Consider the following 18,119-nt stretch of genomic DNA (forward strand, 5'->3'; position numbering starts at 1 on the left):
GTTAGTTCTCCTGTAAATATTTTGTTTTCACACATGCATTTTATATTATTTATGTATTTGCCCTCCTGTAAGTGTCAGCATTTTGCTTTACAGTATTAGTTGGTAAGGAAAGTGTTTACACCCAAGTTATTGGGCAACAAGAGTGATGCAGTCTCTATATATCCAATGCATTATTTAATATTTTTTTAAATGCTGAGTGTTTTGATTTTTTCATTTTTGTTTAGTGTTGCTTTGTCTGAAAAATAATTACTTGTTTATTTAAATACATTTTAATGGCTTGATAGATGGATGGATGGATGGATGGATGGATGGATGGATGGATGGATGGATGGATAGATAGATAGATAGATAGATAGATAGATAGATAGATAGATAGATAGATAGATAGATAGATAGATAGATAGATAGATAGATAGATAGATAGATAGATAGATAGATAGATAGATAGGATGCACAAACGGATAGACAGATTGATGGAAGGATGGACAGGTGCTGTGAATATGTTGGTGAGTGTTTTTTTATTTTGTATTTTAGCTGCGTTTAAAGACATTTGTCCTGGAGGTATGGGATACCATGTCACCACACCGTACATTTACAAGCCCAAACCACCTAATGGGCACAGCCAGACAGATGGTCAGGGGCAGAGCAAGCCCATCATCACACACCAGGCGCCCGTGGACCCTCCCATGCCCTTCCCCACCTTACAGCAGCCCGTGGAAGCTTTCGGCATCACAGAGAGGCAGCTACCTGGTGAGTTGCACAAGTTATAGCCACACAGGACAAAAACTATGAATGACTTTAAGCTGCTCTATTTCTAAAGGGCTTATCCTACAGTCTGAATTATGTCTGTGAATATGCAGACATTGGGTTTTGTATGTTTTATTTGCCTCATGCAGAATATCACAAACATGTGTTAAGGAAATCTGCCAGAATTGGGGTTGTGATGTAAAGTTTATTTACATGATGGCCTACCTGGATGCATTTTTATGAAGGAGAGACATACACACAAAAGCTATGCCGGCAAGAAATCTTTCACCCTCTTCCCTGTCCTTCTTTTCTTCTCTTTTAAATGTCATCACATGTACACTTGGCACCAGGCAATTGAATGAGACTTGGCTTTGGTCTGGAGAAGACTGCGATCCAAAAATGTAGCCAGGCCTCTGTTGTTCCTATAGAAAGTGAACACAGAACTGTTCTCTCTTTGGCATGAGGGAGAGAGTCATTAGTATTGCTTCCACCTTGCAAAACCAATGTCAAAGCTGATGAAGGATTCCAGAAGATCAGTGCATCACATCATATTTTCTCCTTTCACTTCTCTCGCACAAAATGAACTGCATAGATTTTTATAGCCTCCCTGCAAAAGCAGCCCATAAAAGCATTGCACTGCTGAAATGTGCGGTGGAGGTGGGCCAGGTTCAGAGAGAAAGAATTTGTCCTTGGGCTTTATTAAGTTTTGTCCTGTTGCTGGGAGACCAGTTTCAATGTCGCTCTGGAACTAAAGTTGGTCCTCTGAAGTTTACCCTCTTACACACTACATGACCAAAAGTATTTGGATATTCAGAAGCATAGTTGCCAGCACTACTGTATTGAATTCACATAAATGGTATGACTGTTTGTTTCACAGCTTTGTGTGACAGTTTATTTTTGTGTTTTTATATGACGTAATGGTCTGCTGTACAGTTCCCACAGTTCCCCGGCAGGTAGGTTGGGTTTTATAAAGCAGTAAAAATCTGCTAAATATGCTGCACAGCTGATGCTGATGCTTTCCCGCACACGTCAAGGCAGCACTACAAAATGGCAGCTAAAAACTTTCAAAAAAGACATTCAAAGCATGACATCTTCATGTCATCACTACTGCATGACTGCTCTGCGCTCGGCATTCTGCGTGTATGTCATTATGTGTCCTTCGCTTTGTGTATGATTGATGTGACTGTTTTTAATGTTCATAGTTGTCCAGCCAATGTTAACATTTAGAAAGGTTCAGTTTTAAGTTAAAACTGTTAGAAAATATTTTCAAAATTGGTTTAGACATAGTGTTCAGTTGGTTTGCACCTAAATGTCTCTTCAATTTATAAAATATAGAGTACTTTTTTTTTTTTCATTATTTAAAAAGGACATAAAAGTAAAAAGCACTCTTGATTGGAGTAAATAGGGAAGATATTTCTATGTGGTCAGTCAGGTCTTTGAGACTCTTTAATAGCTCAGTTTAGGAAAGCATGGTTTTCAGGTGTGATGATAAGGAGGCTTATTTTAAAGTTTCTGGTCTGTTTGTGGGGAAAAAAACGCATTTTATTTTACCGCCCAACAGCATATGATTTTAAAAATGAAAAGTACTTGGTTCCTTAGACTGCCCCACTAGAGGAACCCTTTGAAGAACCTCTAGGCACCCTATTAAAATGATTTTTATTTATTTTTTCATTTAATTTCACACAAAAAAACACAAGCTCCTTCAACAACTCCAAAGTCTGTCAATGGTTCCACCAGTAACCCTGTCGGGTTTTGTTACACTTTAAATGTATACTAATATTTGAGGATCCTTCAAAGGTGGTCCTGGGCGGTTTTCTGAAGGGTTCTGCCAGTGTGGCAATCTGAAGAACACCTGATTATTTCCGCAAGTACCTCAATTTTGACTATTTAAGGGGCAGTTCGTATAACTAAATCGAGAGGGTTTCCATGTGGTTTGTGTGTGTGAGATAGAGATGAGAGAAAAGAGCATGGTTGCAGATCTGTGAGATTGCATATGGCTTTCTTCCACTTGACTGACTGTCCCAAATGCCACCCTACGCACTTGCGGTCCATTTCCACACTTTGCTGACATAATTCTGCATAGACTGTGAGATAGTAGTTTACATCAGTGCGGCCTTGTCTCGGGGGGAGCGCTCTTGAGAACCTTTATTAAACTTAAAATTAGAAAGAGCATGCATCAAGTGTGCCATTTGGGACAGAGCCTAAGATATTTACAGCTCTGCCCACTTTAACGCCCCATCCAGTCAGAGCAGAAGCAGCTTACCCCTTTGCTTTAGTTGCCAATAAATTTGCTAAAGTATATCTCTTTGTGGATCAGTCAATTACTGTGTGTCGTTTATTATCTGTTTGAAGGAGTTTTTTACCCACATGAGTGTTGATAGCTCAGTAGTACAGCCTGGACATGCCCAGCTGTCACCTGGGGTATCTACAATCAGGATGGAGCCTTCCCTCCCAGGTCTCAGTCCCACTTGTACTGCACATGCATATCCCCATAAAGACCTCTTCACTTCTTTAATGTTATAGTCAACCCACTGGTTTATGCAAAGATTTCTGAAGTGCTGTTTAAATTGAGATAACGCAATTCATTTCAAATGTGTAGAAGTGGCCTCAACTAACAAATCCAGATGATGACAACGATGGCTTGATCTGTGATCAGCTGCTGTGGTGCCAGATGTTGGACATGTTCAGTTTTTGTTTATCATATTGAGAGAGATCAAGCAATTTTGATTGTTTGTTTTGTAACAAATCTTGTTCACATGGCATGTACTGTAGCGGGATTGTGGAATGTCTTACATCTCTTTTCTTTCTCTTCTTATGTTGCCCCATTCCTTGTCACTCTCCAGAGGTGGTGGAGAAGGTGTCACCACCTGCTCCAGTAGCAATCCTGCCCTCCAGAGAAAGTCAGAACATCTCCCCAACACAGCTGGCAGGTGAGTCTCATCTATCTCATGTACTATATATTTGGGATGCACAATTTTACTGATACTGTAAGTGCCTATATTAATGTTATGGCCAATAACCGATAAATAGTCCATATTGGACTCCATATTAAAAATATATACTATTTTGTATAAATAAATGAAAAATGATACACTAAAACTAAAATCAATCATTTAAGTGCTAGAAACCTCTCTCTCGCTTCGCTATGGGCATTTTTCAAGATAGAAAAAATGCGAAAATAACCTTGTTCTTTTCTCTCTCTCTTCATAGAGATTGACGAGTGTCAAGTGAGACCTGATATTTGTGGTGCAGGAATCTGTTATAACACTGCTGACAGCTACACATGCATCTGTGACGATGGCTATAGAACAGACAGTGAGGGCACCACATGTGTAGGTGAGAGGTCAAAGGTTAAACTATATAAACCATATTGATACTGTAGTTTATCTTTTATTACTACCAAGAACTGGAATTTTGATTCAACACTGGTTATTTTGCTTATGTAATGCATCCATGAATCCACCATACATCTATTTGATATTGTCAGTCACTGATTCAACTGTAAAAGTATTTTGAAAATGATGTAACTGTTTTTGTCCACACAATGAAAGTCAATGTGATCCAGTTATGGACATAACATCCCATTGGCAAAAAAAAAAAGAGAGAGAAAAAGACATTTTCACAATACTTTCTTTTGTGTTCCACCGAAAAATGAAGGTCATTCAGGTTTGCAATGACATGAGAGTAAATTATAAGGTAACACTTTATTCACTTTATTTTTATTCACTTTATTTTGATGATCCCCTTCAGACATTCTTTTGACTATAAGTAACGTTGCACCTAAATGTCAACTAACTCTCATAAGAGTATTAGTAGTTGTGGCAAGCAGGACGTGGCCGAGAGCCGTGTGAACGGAGCGAGGCCGGTGGCGCGAGTGTTAATGAGCATTACCAGCACGCCGCACCAGTCTCGAGTTTCTCACGGAGGAGCTTCGGGAGCATCGAAGACAGTGAATGAAGAGAGGGCCAGGCCGTGGAAATTTATGTTGTGTTTTTTATGTTTTAATGCGGCAGTCGTCCGTAAGGGGCTCGAGACCGGTGCGGCATGCAGGCGACGCTCATTAACACTCGCTGCTTGCCACAGAAGTGTATTAGTATCCTGTCTACTAATACACTTTATTTTGACGGTCCCCAAACAGACATTCTACTAACTTTGCAAGTACATGTCAACTTATTCTCCTAACCCCTTATTCTCCTTACCCTACCTCTAATAGTCTACTAATACTCTAAATGAGAGTTAGTTGACATGTACTGTAGGTGCAACATTACTTTTAGTCAACAGAATGTCCACAGGGGGCCATCAAAATAAAGTGTAAACATAAACAATGAGAACAGAATCATAATTTTTTAATGAAAAAGGCTTTTTGGTCACCATAACGTCACATCTAATAATCTAAAACAAATTAATGAGCTTCAGGCAAAACCAGGAAAATATTTAGTGACTATAGATTTTTTTTTTTTTCAGTCATTATGTGGAAGAATGACTATTTTTATATGATTTTACTCCTTTTCTCTTCATCAGACACCATTTTTTAGTCTATGCCTATAATTTTATAGATTATAAGATAGATCCATTGATTACCTGATGATTATTTTTGACAGATGTCGACGAGTGTGTGGAGAGCCCAAGATTGTGTGCTAATGGCCACTGTCAGAACACTCCAGGGGGATTCCTGTGTGCGTGTGATTCTGGCTTCATGCCTCACGAGCAGGGCACCAGCTGCTCCGGTAATTACAATACTCTGTCCCATATAAACTCACCCATCTACACTAACAAACTGAGTCAAAGTAGGGTTCACAATAGGCCCTATTGGACTGGTACTGTACATATATATATTTACTTTTTCATTTCTTCAGCTGTTCTTTTTTTAAAGAATTTTTTATTATCTATTATTTATTTTCTGGGCATGTTAGAAGTGAAGAAATTGACTGTTTGGAGCTCTCTATCTTTCCTCGTGAGCCATTACCAGTTTTCTCCTCCACTTTCTTGGCTCTTATTTTGATCCAGACAGATCAGCACTCATATGAAGTCTGCTTTTGGTCTTGAACCGCAATGTGGTCGTCTAAATACAGGCACAGCTCTTTCTCAACTCCAAACACATCCTGTGTGTGTGTGTCATTAGCTGGTTTTCAAGGTTTGCAGACGAGGTAGAAACCACCTCCCTGTGACACACTTTGAGGTTTGTGGAGGAAGAAGAGAGGTATTATCGTACCCTCAACCGAGTCACCCAAATACCTCAGCGCTGCAGATGAGGAAATGTTCACGGTACTTGGAAAACACATCTTCTCCTCATATTAGGAAATCCAGAGTACAAGACATCCGGAAGCTTTTGCCCAGAGTTACTCATTACATCCATTTAAACTGATATGGCCAGCACATTGGTTGCTCTGGTTAACAGGTTTAACTGTTCCAGTAATCTGTTCCAGTAAACTGGTTTAACTTTTCCATTTAGGAATTTGTCCCACTTTTATTCCACAATCTAGGAATGGGGGCGTTGTTTGTTTGTTTGCTCTAAGCTAGCCTATGAGACAGATTACTTTTACAGATTTTACTCTTTGATTATGCAAGATACTGACCATTTCATTACTTTTCAGTCTCTCCATTTGTTAAATGGCCGGCTACTAATAGAATCACAAGCCAGATTCGAACCTCTCCCTTTTGAGCACCTCAACATGCCCAGGACACACATTTTTGGGTTACTGAAAATGCAGCTGTCTCATCTAATGTAAAGCTCTTTAAAAATCTGTTGCGGTTGTGATTAGGTTACGTGTTTTTACACACTAACTGTTTTATTGTAACACATCCATTCAGTGTAAAGATGAAGTGACTTTGGCTGCCGTTGGAAGCAGTAATAAAGGTGAATGAATGGTTGAATGTGTAGAAGGAAGCAGGCATGGTGCCATCGTACATCATGGCATCGCTATCAGAGTGGTTTTGCAGTTAAGATGGTTTTCTTCAAGTAACTTCATTAATAATGGTGTAACGGAGAGATGGAGAACAAAATTTGCTTTAATCGATCGGTTCCTGTTCTCCTCACAGTAGGACAGCAATAACACCCATCCATAAGAACAGACCCTCCTATCAAACCTCCACAGCTGGCACGTGCAGACCCTTTGCTGGATGAATATCATGAACTCGTGTATTGATTTTGAGGCAGTCTGGTTATTTCTTCTTATGTAGATATCGATGAATGTCAGGATGGGAGAGTGTGTCCATCTGGTCTCTGCTATAACACTCTGGGCTCTTTCATGTGTTCTCCATGTCCGGATGGGTTCGAAGGGAGAAATGGCCAATGTGTTGGTAAGAAGCAATTTTTTGTTTGCTTATATACAATGTGTTTAGCACAGCTACTTTTTGACAAATGAGAGGACCTTTATAAATGTGACCCACAGAGGTGTCTTTCTTCAGATGTATTGTGTTCGTGACCTTCTCTGTACAGATATAAACGAGTGTTTGGATGAAAGAGTGTGCGCTCATGGCCAGTGCTTGAATCTGGAGGGCTATTTCATCTGCACGTGTGATGAAGGGTTCTCGCTCACTCCTGATGCCAAGGCCTGCACAGGTATTATCCGTTCACAGTTTAGCAAGATTTTGTTCGTCTCTAATATGCGACTGTCATTTTTTTTTTGCTTTGTTTCTTTTTCTTTTCTTTTTGTTTGCAGATTGCTCAGCCTTTTACTTGGCTATGGGTTTACATGGGCTTAATCTGTTACAAACAAAAACAGACAATATGCAAATGAGCAACTTTGTGTGTTACAGACATTGACGAATGCCAGGATGACAACGTGTGCATCCAAGGTCACTGTCAGAACACAGAGGGGTCATTTATCTGCAACTGTGAGCCCGGCTTTATATTGTCGTCCGCAGGAGACCAATGTGACGGTACGAAAGTGTGTGATATGTATTCATGTGTTTATGTCATGGGCGTCTGGGATTGATTGTATTTGTGATGTTGAGATATTCGGATGTTTACAGATGTGGATGAGTGTTTGGAGTTACCTCAGACCTGTGACGACGTCGGGCAGTGTGTCAATATCTTGGGTTCTTACCAGTGCAATTGCCCACAGGGATATAGACAAGTCAATGGCACCAGCTGCCACGGTGAGACAATCCATCAAACAAACTCACACATACAGCAGAGGCTGTGTTTGGAATAGGATATTATTATACTACTCTTATTGTTTCTGCAGAATGTAGTACACTACCATTCAAAGGTTTTAGTAAAATGTTTTAAATGTGTTTGAAAGAATTCTCTCACATTCACCAGAGCTGCATTAATTTGATCAAATATACATTCATATTGTGAATTATTACTTACATGTAACAGAACTGTTTTCTATTTTAACATATTTAAAATGTTATTTATTCCTGTGATGGTTAAGCTGAATTTTTAACTGCCATTTTTCCAGTCTTCAGTGTCACATGATTCTTCTAAAATCATTCTAATATGCTGATTTGGTGCTTAGGAAACATTATTTTATTATTACCATTATTGAAAGCATCTATGCTGCTTAGTACTGTTGTGGGAACGGTGATGCATTGCTTAATGATTCTTTAATTAATAGAAAGCTAAGATTATTCTAATAAAATTAGAAATTCAATTTTTTGTTTTTAACAAAAAAGCAGGCAGCTCAATGCTTGGAATACTGTTACCCATTATGCAATGCGCATGACCTGACCTCCTATTTCCAGTGCATTGGAAAGCGACATTAAGCCTGGTTTCTAGCTCTTTTTTAAGATTGGTTGAGTGGACCAAGTTGAGTTAATTTCCAGGAAGATAACTGAATACCACTCTCTTATTAAACATGGAACACTAATGACTACTAATGTTTTAATATGTATTATTGTATAATTCATACTATTTGATGTACTACTTAAAAAAAATAAAAAATAGAAAGCAGTATCCCGTACACCATAATGAAAGTCTTACACTGTCACTGCTTTCACCTCATAGATGTTGATGAGTGTGAGGATGAGACACAACTGTGCGTCCCGAATGGAGAGTGTTTGAACACAGAGGGTTCATTCCTTTGTGTGTGTTTCATCGGCTTTCAGCCCACCAGGGATCCGCCTGGCTGTGAGGGTATGTACACACACACACACACACACACACACACACACACACACAAACACACGCAAACATATTCTCTCATCGATGCATCCTGCTGTGGTTTGTCCTGATTCTCAGCGGTGCTGTGTTGATATTTATCTGATGTTTAAGCAAAATTAATCTGTAGTTTTGTCGAAAAGCCCCAGTGTTTGGCAGCACAAGAGAGAGTGAGAGAAAGAAAGGGATTGTGTGTCTAATGGGTTTCACATATGAGCCAATGTTATTTTTCCTCTGGTGGGACGTTTGTGCGTGCTCCCCGGGCCCAGTGAGGTGCCAGAGTTGGTTTAAATGCCCCGTCCAGCAGTAAAACGGGGAGAAGGAAGCGTTTGAGCTGGATGTCTAGACAACGAGAAATATTCTTTTAAAATGGCCCACTCAAAACCAATGTGTGTCTGTTGGCTTTTTCAGATGTAGATGAATGTGTGGATGACACCAGATGTGTAAATGGTACCTGTTCAAACACTGAGGGGTCGTATCTCTGCCACTGTGAAGGAGGCTACCGCCTGGAGCCAACCAATCATGTGTGCCAGGGTAAAAACCAATAGAATCCAAAACAATTCGCTTTTTCTCCCTCCACCCTGAAGCTTTTTGCTGATTGGTTTATTAGTAAACTGATTGGTTGGTTGTGCTGTCTGTCAGATATTGATGAGTGTGCTGACTTGGGGACGTCTATTTGTGGGGTTTGGGCCTGTCAGAACACACCAGGCTCTTACCGATGTGAGGTGCCCTGCCCACCTGGCCTTTCCCGAGGCGAACACGGCATCTGCATCGGTAAGTGCCCAAAGGCACCAGCTTCAGCCGTGATGTCATCACCTTAGCTCCATCTCGCTAGCACTGTTGCACTGCACATCTCCATATTCTTTTTCTCGTGTGGCTTAAACATTTGCTAATTAACACTGCAGATTGCAATTATGTTCCCGATCAGACCCATTGTTCCATGTTCAATTTAGTAACTCTTATAGGTCCCACTTTATATTAGATGTCTTTAACTACTATGTACTAACATTTAAATAAATCATTTAATAAAATGCACTTATTGTTTACATACAGTACATGTTTTTACAATGCACTTACATTTAAAAAAATATTACCTGCATGTAATTACAGCAGTAATTAATTTCTGTAATTACATCTATAATTACACTGTTGGCCCTTCCCTTATCCCTTAAAGCCAGGAACACACTACATGACTGTCAGGCTGATTCTGAATGTAATTTGGTCGTTACGACTGATCATGCTCAAACGGTTGCGCTCAGTCGATGTTTAATATTTGAAACTGGTGCTGGCGACTATGCTGTGGAGACGCATTCCTTGTCAAACATCATTCATCCTTATTTTTGCAAGTTAATTGTTTTTTTAGGCTCTTCATTTTTTTCTGCAGATGGAAAAAAGTAAAACTGCATTCTGTAAAAATTCAGAATAAGCAGTGATTTCTCGCATTTTAAAAATAGAATTAAGTTGCTATCCTTTTTTTTCGACCTAGAGTAATAAAGTTAATCAGAAAAAAATTTAATGGTACTGTAGCTTATGTAGGCTATATATATACTATATATATATATATATATATATATATATATATATATATATACTGTAACTGTACTTGTTTCTGAATATATATTAATTTAAATAGTCTAACGAACAAAAAAAATCACAAACCTGACATTTGTAAATAAAATTATTTTATGTATTCACTTTAATTATATCTAATATATTTGAGGGAATATGATGAGGAAATACAGCTCGAAGTCATGCTTTCAGAGTTTCCAGTGTTGGCAGTCCCGTTAAATAGTATTGGGAGTCTTGTACATTTACTGTAGACTGATAAAATGAAACTTATAATATACAAATAACAAAATTTAAAGGGCTTCTATTCCGGAATAAATAAAGCAATATTTTATAGTTTGTTCTAACCGGTAACTGGTAACTCTGGAACCAGAACGAAAAAGTAGCCCAGTGTTTTTGCTCAGAATTAACCAATTTGTTTTTAATTCCTGATTTGAGAATAACAGTCTACATTATTGCTTGATTATAGTAAAAAATATATAGGCATCGATAGGCGATTACGTCAAAAAGAAAACGTGAAAGAGAAACACAGGACTTTTTTTTATAAGTTATGGCAGGGTTTTTCAAAATTTCTCTGCACAAATTGCACTGCAAATAAGTAGCATCAGCTGTATGTTAACATCCATGTTGTTTTTCGGTCACGGTTGAGTTTGGCAGAATGTCCCGTTGTGACTCACGTGTAGTGGACTGACTCGGTTCTTAGGTTTGTGCTCCTCTCTGACTGCCAAAGACTCAAATCTGCTCAAGGCGATGGAAACAGTATTAAAGTGTGTTGAGTTCAGTCTTAGAATGTTTCAGCTAGTCGTCGTTAGTGTGTCCCCGGCTTAACTCACCCAAAACCCACCCATACCACCAAACCTGTCCCTAATTAATGCTTCCATTCAGAAAGAGTGTAACAATATTTCTGAATATTGCTGTATTTACTGTATATTGATCAAATAAATGCAGCCTTGGTGGGGGTTTTTTCTTTCAAAACCCCAAACGTTTGATTAGTAGTGTATGTGATTTTAGAGCTTCTCTCATCCATTCATCTCTGCCCAGTTCACCACACAAAAAGCTCTAACATCTCCTGCTTTCTGTCTTATTGTCCCTCCCTCCCTCGTTCTAGACGTGGATGAGTGTTCTCTGAATGAGAAAACCTGTGGAAGTCATGGTGCTTGTCAGAATACAATAGGCTCCTTCAGCTGCCAGTGTGACCAGGGATTCAAGGACTCTCAGGATGGACAGGGCTGTGTGGGTAAGTTTTTTCCCCCCTCCTAGTTTCTGTTATTTTCATTCTACAATTTAGAAGTAGACATAAAAACTGACAGTATTCAATGAATGATCACTGCTAGAAACCTAACTTAAACTTAACAGCTAAGGTGTAGTCATTGCTTTTTGTTTGAGGGATAGTTCACTAAAAAAGATGAAAATTCTGTCATCATAAATTACTTTCTTTTCCCCCATGAAACACAAATAGAAATATTTTACACTTTCACATACTCAAACCTGGTGCAAACACATCTTCAAGCACCAAGTTTGAAAGTGTGCAGCATGAATGACATGTAAAAGTGTCACAAGTGAAATGAATACTACAAATTGACTTAATTACTAACAAGCAGGAGATACACTGGAGAAAATGAAACAACAACTTAGATGAGATCGGACAAGGACTAGAATGAAACTCAGGGTTTAAATACACAGGAGCAGACAAAAGGAGCTAATGGAGCTCCCTTTGACTAATTAATGACTAATTCATCATTAATTAGTTAAAAGGAAATGACAAAAATGACTAATTAATGAGTTATCTAGGAAACAAACAAGAAAATCGTAATAATAATGACAAAAATGACTAATTAATGAGTTATCTAGGAAACAAACAAGGAAATCATAACAATAATGACAGGGAGACAGTACTGAGTCAAAACATACAAAACAAAACCATGACCCTGCAGAGGAAAGAATAATTTTCAGCAAATAATGAGTAATGGGCTTAAATTTTGGTCTATTCCTCACACAAACCAAATGTGTGACTTCAGAAGACTTATATAGCGCACCATTTATGTGGAGTTTTTGAAATATAGGCGTTTTTAACCTTTTTTGTGATCTGACCAACAATAATAAGAACCACCTTTATGCAGAATAAAACTCTTTTTTTAGACCATCTCTAAAAAGCTCTCTAACCACTCTTTTTTAGACCATAAATTAGACTTGAGTCTTCATCTCAGTCAAGTGTATATCATTTTAAGGTCACCATGAAATCAAAATTGACAATTCTTATATATATATATATATTTTTTTTTTTAACAGAATGTTGCAGTGTTTACTATAATTTACTTATCTGTGCACAGGGCTTGACGTTTAACACCCGCCAAATGCGGGTGGATTTCAGCGGAGGGGGGTAACGCAGTCAATCCTACTAGTCACTTTGGCAGGCTGAAGTTTATATATAATTGTAACAAAGTTAGTTGTTATGGGAAGAAGGAGGCGGAAACCGGCAAACATTTAAAGACTTTTTAATAAATAAATAAACAATTACAAAAACGTAAAGACTGCAGCCCCTCACGGACGACTGCCGCCACACATAATAAAACGAAACATAAATCCAGGCCTGTCCTCTCTCGTCCTTCACTGTCGTCTCTCCTCCTTTTATGCTTCCGCTCCTCCGTGACAGATACGAGACCGGTGCGCCGCGCAGATGTCGCTCATCACCAATCACGCCACCGGCCTCGCGCCGTTCTCTCACGGACCTCAGCCTTGTCCTGCTCGCCACAATAATATATACATTTTTCAATTGTAGTCTTTTAGAAAGGCATCTGAAATAATAAACTAAGTGCAATGTAGTGTTGGATTTTTTTATACATATCAATCCTGAAATATCTTCCCGCTTCCAAAATGCTTTGGCATTTTGCGCTGAATAGACACATGATACCAGCTGCGCTTTCTCGCTCTCTAATTGCTGACACACAAACCTGCCTCTCCTCACTCACTTTCATTTGCTCCAGATTTGATATTGTTGCTGTTACAGGGCTTGAATTTTGGCATGGGATTGCACGTATTGCTTATTTGACCAATTCCCCCAGATTTTGTGCTCGCACCCAAAGTGCGTGCACATAAAGCCATCTTGAGTTTGTTTTCGTTGCCTTATTGCACTCACTGTACACAGTCAAGTAGACGCAACATAATGTCAAAATGCCGGTCTTTGTCTATTCATCTTGGTCTATTCATATAAACAGAGTAATTTATGTTTTAAGTGAACTTAAACCGAGTTGAGAAAGGAAATTCTTGTGTTACAGTATAATGGATCTGTGCATTGGATCTTAAAGTGACAACAGCCTATTATACCTGCTGCCAAATTATGAGATAATATTTAAAATATCTATATAGCAGTTTTTCCCCATGGTATGGATGTCAAAATTATGGCCAGTGAAAATGCTGATTGGCTAGTAACTATGGAAAACCACTAGCAACAGCTAATGAGCAAAAAGTTATCGTCAAGCCCTGTCTGACTATGTGCACATCATTATGATTTTTTATTTATTCATGTGACCTTGTAATCTTTAATTAAAAACCTCCCCTCCCCTTCGAAACGGCATCTGTTCTTTTCATGATGTTTGTCTCGACGGAGAGTGGGACTAAATATCCTCCTCAACTGACTGCAAACTGGCATTCAGATCTGCCTCCAATTAGTTAGCAACACCCAACTTCCTACAATCCAATCGAACACAGAGTACAGAAGTCACGTCCTACATTTTTTTTCTTCCCGTCCTTTTTCTTGTTCCAAAAGCCATTTAACGCAGATATACAGTACATCACAATAGGGAAAAAAATATTAGCGCAACTTCTGTTTCATGCCGAAATGAAATATATTAGTCAAAATACTATTAATTTAAAAAAAAAAATAAGTGGGAAAAAAAATATTTAGTGCACGTATAATATGTCTCAAACTGTATCTTGTCAATTTGAAGACAAACTAATATATATAGTATGGTCTGTTTGTAAAGACTGGCAGGTAAACCAGAGCTGGAGTTTGAGCCGAGGCCAGCACTTTCTGAGATTTTTTGCCACTTCCTCTCAGACAACATAAAAAAGATGCAGACGCTTTGCTAGAACCATGATTGATGTGAGTGTTTAGTTTCTTCCAGTCTGAGGGTGGACGGCACAGACCCCGGTAATGTTTAAAACACAGCGACCAGGGCTAAACACATCAGTGGCCCCCACATACGCACAGACACATTAATACACTGACACAGAGTCAAGCCCTATTAAAGTGATGAAGCCACATGTATTTTTGAGGCCTGGTGTTTAGAGGTCCTATTTTGACACATGTTTTCATCTTGACTGTTCTTGCACCTTCTGAAAGAGACCAAGAGAGGAGAAAGAGGAAGTTTTGCCTTTATTATACGAGTAGGGCTCAGCGGTATGACAGTATTATGCAAAATTAATTTGAATAATCATGAATTAGATGGTTATCAAAGTGAGATTAAATGCCTTTCATTTAAAACTTGACTATTTTAATTGATTATATTATCCAAAAATAGGCTGTCCCACTTGTTTATTCATGTATAAAACATTTTTGGTGAATTTCCAGCAATAGTAGCTATATTGTGGTATTGTGATTTCTTGTAAAAAAAAGTATTTTATACTGCATTTATTTTTATCAAAAAAAGTAAAAGCAGTAATATTGTGAAATATTATTACAATTTTATATATATATATAATTTTTTATATGATTTCTCATAATATGATTACAGCGATTACTTCAGTCTTCAGTGTCATGATCCTTCAGAAATCATTTTAATATGCTGATTTGGTGCTGAATTTTTTTTTCTTTTTCTTAAAATTATCGTTGAAGACAGTTGCTTAATATATTTTCTCCAGGATGAATAGATACTTAAAAAGAATAGTATTTATTTAAAATCGATTTTTTTTAACATTATAATTATTTAATGCATCCTTGCTGAATAAAACAATTAATTTCTTTCAAAAAAATCTCACTGACCCCAAACTTTTGAATGGAACCATGATGTTGAATTTCTCATATGTCATAATATGAGATTCATACCGCCACCCCTATATATTGTTCCCTGCCTTGTTTTCAGTCTGTGTTTAGTTTGAGGCAAGAATTTTCATACACACGCTAGCAAACAAACAGTGAGCCACACACTCACTCTCTCTCACAGTCTGTGAACAGAGGTTGTTTGTCTTGTTGGCTTATGTAACTGGCCACAAACAACCTCCATAGTTTCTGGTTTCCCACAGTAGTAACACACACTAATACACACACACACACAAGCCCTGCATTCCTCTTTTCTTCCCACTTCTCTCTCTTTCTCTTCCTACAGTTATCCATTCTTCCATCTCTCTCCTCAGTTTCTCTTCTTACCACATCCATTATTCTTTCTCTTCCCCTCTCATCCCTTTGTCCATCACATACCTAGACAGAGAAAGATCTCAAGCAGGCCTAATATTGTGACCAAATGGTCCGCAACAAGATTCCTGCATCACCCATATGAGCACCCCATTTCGATGTGTCTGTAGCTTGTACATCTGCTGGGGCAGCTTTTCTTGCCCATGCAGTCGTCAAGAACAAAAACGAATCCCAGATCAGACGTATATGATCTGTAGACGTTTCTAAAGATCAGTATTAGCCCTTCTGTGCCAGGCATCTTCTCTGTGTGTCTTGAACTATGTATTAATGAAGCAAAAGGATAACATCTAATCCCTTTCCAGAGACTGAACATCTTAACTCCTTGTTTGGAGGGGGAAAAAATCATTAAAGCATTATGGAAAAGCCATTCTGAGTCAATTTCTGATTCCGTTTGTTGCCGCCAAAATTAAATTGCTTCTCACTGTGTTGCTGGAATTCCTAATAAACTAAACAGAAAGTATGTTTTCCTCTCCCACCCACACAAACACCTATAAATATTATACATTTAATATATTTATTTTACAGTTGTAATGATTTGTACATTCGTTTGATTTGATTTTTAAATTAATTTATGCATTTTGGCAAATGTTTTCATCCAAATTAAAACGTATCAGTTCATCCGTTCTCTGGGGATTGAAGCTTAGCAGCACTATGAGTTACAGGTGCTCAGGACACTGATTCAAGTTTCATAAAACATAAAACGGATTGATTTTGTGTGGGACACTGAAAGTAAAGGTTTGCAGTCCAGTAAGTGAGTCATATGCTAATTTGGTAGCCGCTCTGACAGATTCAGAGAAGGATTCGTCAGGCTGATTCAAACTGAGTTTGTGAGTCTTTCTGAGTGAATCATTTAAAGAACCACGAGTCATTCGAATGTGAATCAGAATACACTGGACGTGTTGTATGTTTGTTCAGCCATCCATTTAATTTGACAATGAAATAGAAATATGAATAGAAATCTTTTTAACTGATCAAATTTAATTCTGACTGCAAGCTCACAGTTATAAATATTTGATATGTTGTGGATTAAGCAGCAGTGCAGAAAGCACTGCATACATGATAAAAAAAACCTCTTTAGGGTGTAGAAAATGTTCCCGTCAAACCCTACTCTATTCTGGAGTGCATGCCAGCAAAAGCCGCTAGTATATATCAGCTCTTATGAGGTTGTATCTGTCTTTTACATTGTTCCTCTGGCACTGAAATCCGTTTCCAACTTTTTATCATTTCCGAGTGGTGCTGCACCCACGCTGCTGCCGACTCCAGACGACCATTTAACACTTACAGGCTCATTGACGAGCTGGCCCACCATCACTGAGAGGGTCTGGAGTGTGTACGTGTGTGTGTGCGTCTGGCAGGATGGCTCCATTAGAACATTCAGAGTCTATTGCACAGAAAGGCTCTCCACACAAGTTGATTTATTGCATCCTTTTGTATGTGGTGCTCTGAGATGATTGATAAAAGCGAGAGAATGAGAGTCACAGATGTGTGAAGCATTGAGAAGAAGAGAGAGAGAAAGGAGAAGAGAGTCGTGTTGCAGGAAGCAGATACTTGCATTATAGTGCTAGTTTGGTCGTCATAAATTCAAGCTGTCAGAGACAGTCGGCAGAAAAATTGGGCTGTTTTATTTACTGAAGTCATCTGAGCACACAGTTTGTCATTGCTCTATAAGGTTCCCAAAAGCCACCGGTTTGATAAGACTCTGAGCCAATCAGGACAAAGCTATAGAAATGATAAACTATGACTAGATAATGACCAATGTTTTACAAGCTTTGGAGTTCATGAGTTCACACAAGTTTGTGGTTGTGAAAAGTCTAGAGAGGTCTGGTGAAACTGTCATTTGTGCTTCTATAGTCTTGTTTCTTTTTCTTCTTCTTTTTTTGTGGGATAAAAAACAATTCTCATTTTAACAAAAAAGAAAAATCTTATTTTTTCAGCATATATATATATATATATATATATATATATATATATATATATATATTGTAATAATAATGACAATAATAATAGTTGTTTATACTGATATTTGTAATAATATTTATTCCTGTAGATTTTAACATTTTTTATTATTATGACCCTCATTGCATTCCAAACCTATATGGTGTTCATTTGTTTTTTTCATGAAACACAAAAGACTTGTTATGCAGCTCCGTACAAAAACATCTATGTAAAGCTTTAAAAAATTACAAAAAGGATCATAAATACAGTCCATACAACTAATTATATATTTCCAAACCTTTTGAAGGCATAAGATGGCTTTATTTTATTCAAAAGTTATTCTTCCACTCTAGT

The 18,119-nt window shown here is 38.1% G+C and overlaps 1 protein-coding gene across 3 annotated transcripts in view; it reads left to right on the forward strand.

The window, feature by feature from the left end:
- Positions 1-18,119, forward strand: part of ltbp1 (latent transforming growth factor beta binding protein 1) — a 79,783-nt gene that overhangs the window by 50,808 nt on the left and 10,856 nt on the right. For 2 of the 3 annotated variants that reach the window (XM_079633874.1, XM_079633875.1), the window contains 12 exons: positions 535-750; positions 3,591-3,677; positions 3,958-4,083; positions 5,349-5,474; positions 6,928-7,047; positions 7,187-7,309; positions 7,507-7,629; positions 7,723-7,848; positions 8,702-8,830; positions 9,266-9,388; positions 9,497-9,628; positions 11,529-11,657. In XM_079633874.1, the coding sequence (XP_079490000.1) occupies positions 535-750; positions 3,591-3,677; positions 3,958-4,083; positions 5,349-5,474; positions 6,928-7,047; positions 7,187-7,309; positions 7,507-7,629; positions 7,723-7,848; positions 8,702-8,830; positions 9,266-9,388; positions 9,497-9,628; positions 11,529-11,657 (1,560 nt within the window). The remainder of the gene's footprint in view (positions 1-534; positions 751-3,590; positions 3,678-3,957; positions 4,084-5,348; positions 5,475-6,927; positions 7,048-7,186; positions 7,310-7,506; positions 7,630-7,722; positions 7,849-8,701; positions 8,831-9,265; positions 9,389-9,496; positions 9,629-11,528; positions 11,658-18,119) is intronic. The other variant, XM_079633876.1, reaches the window with a different exon arrangement.

This window comes from Phoxinus phoxinus (assembly GCF_949152265.1).
Source record: "Phoxinus phoxinus genome assembly, chromosome: 13".
Taxonomy (NCBI): Eukaryota; Metazoa; Chordata; class Actinopteri; order Cypriniformes; family Leuciscidae; genus Phoxinus; species Phoxinus phoxinus.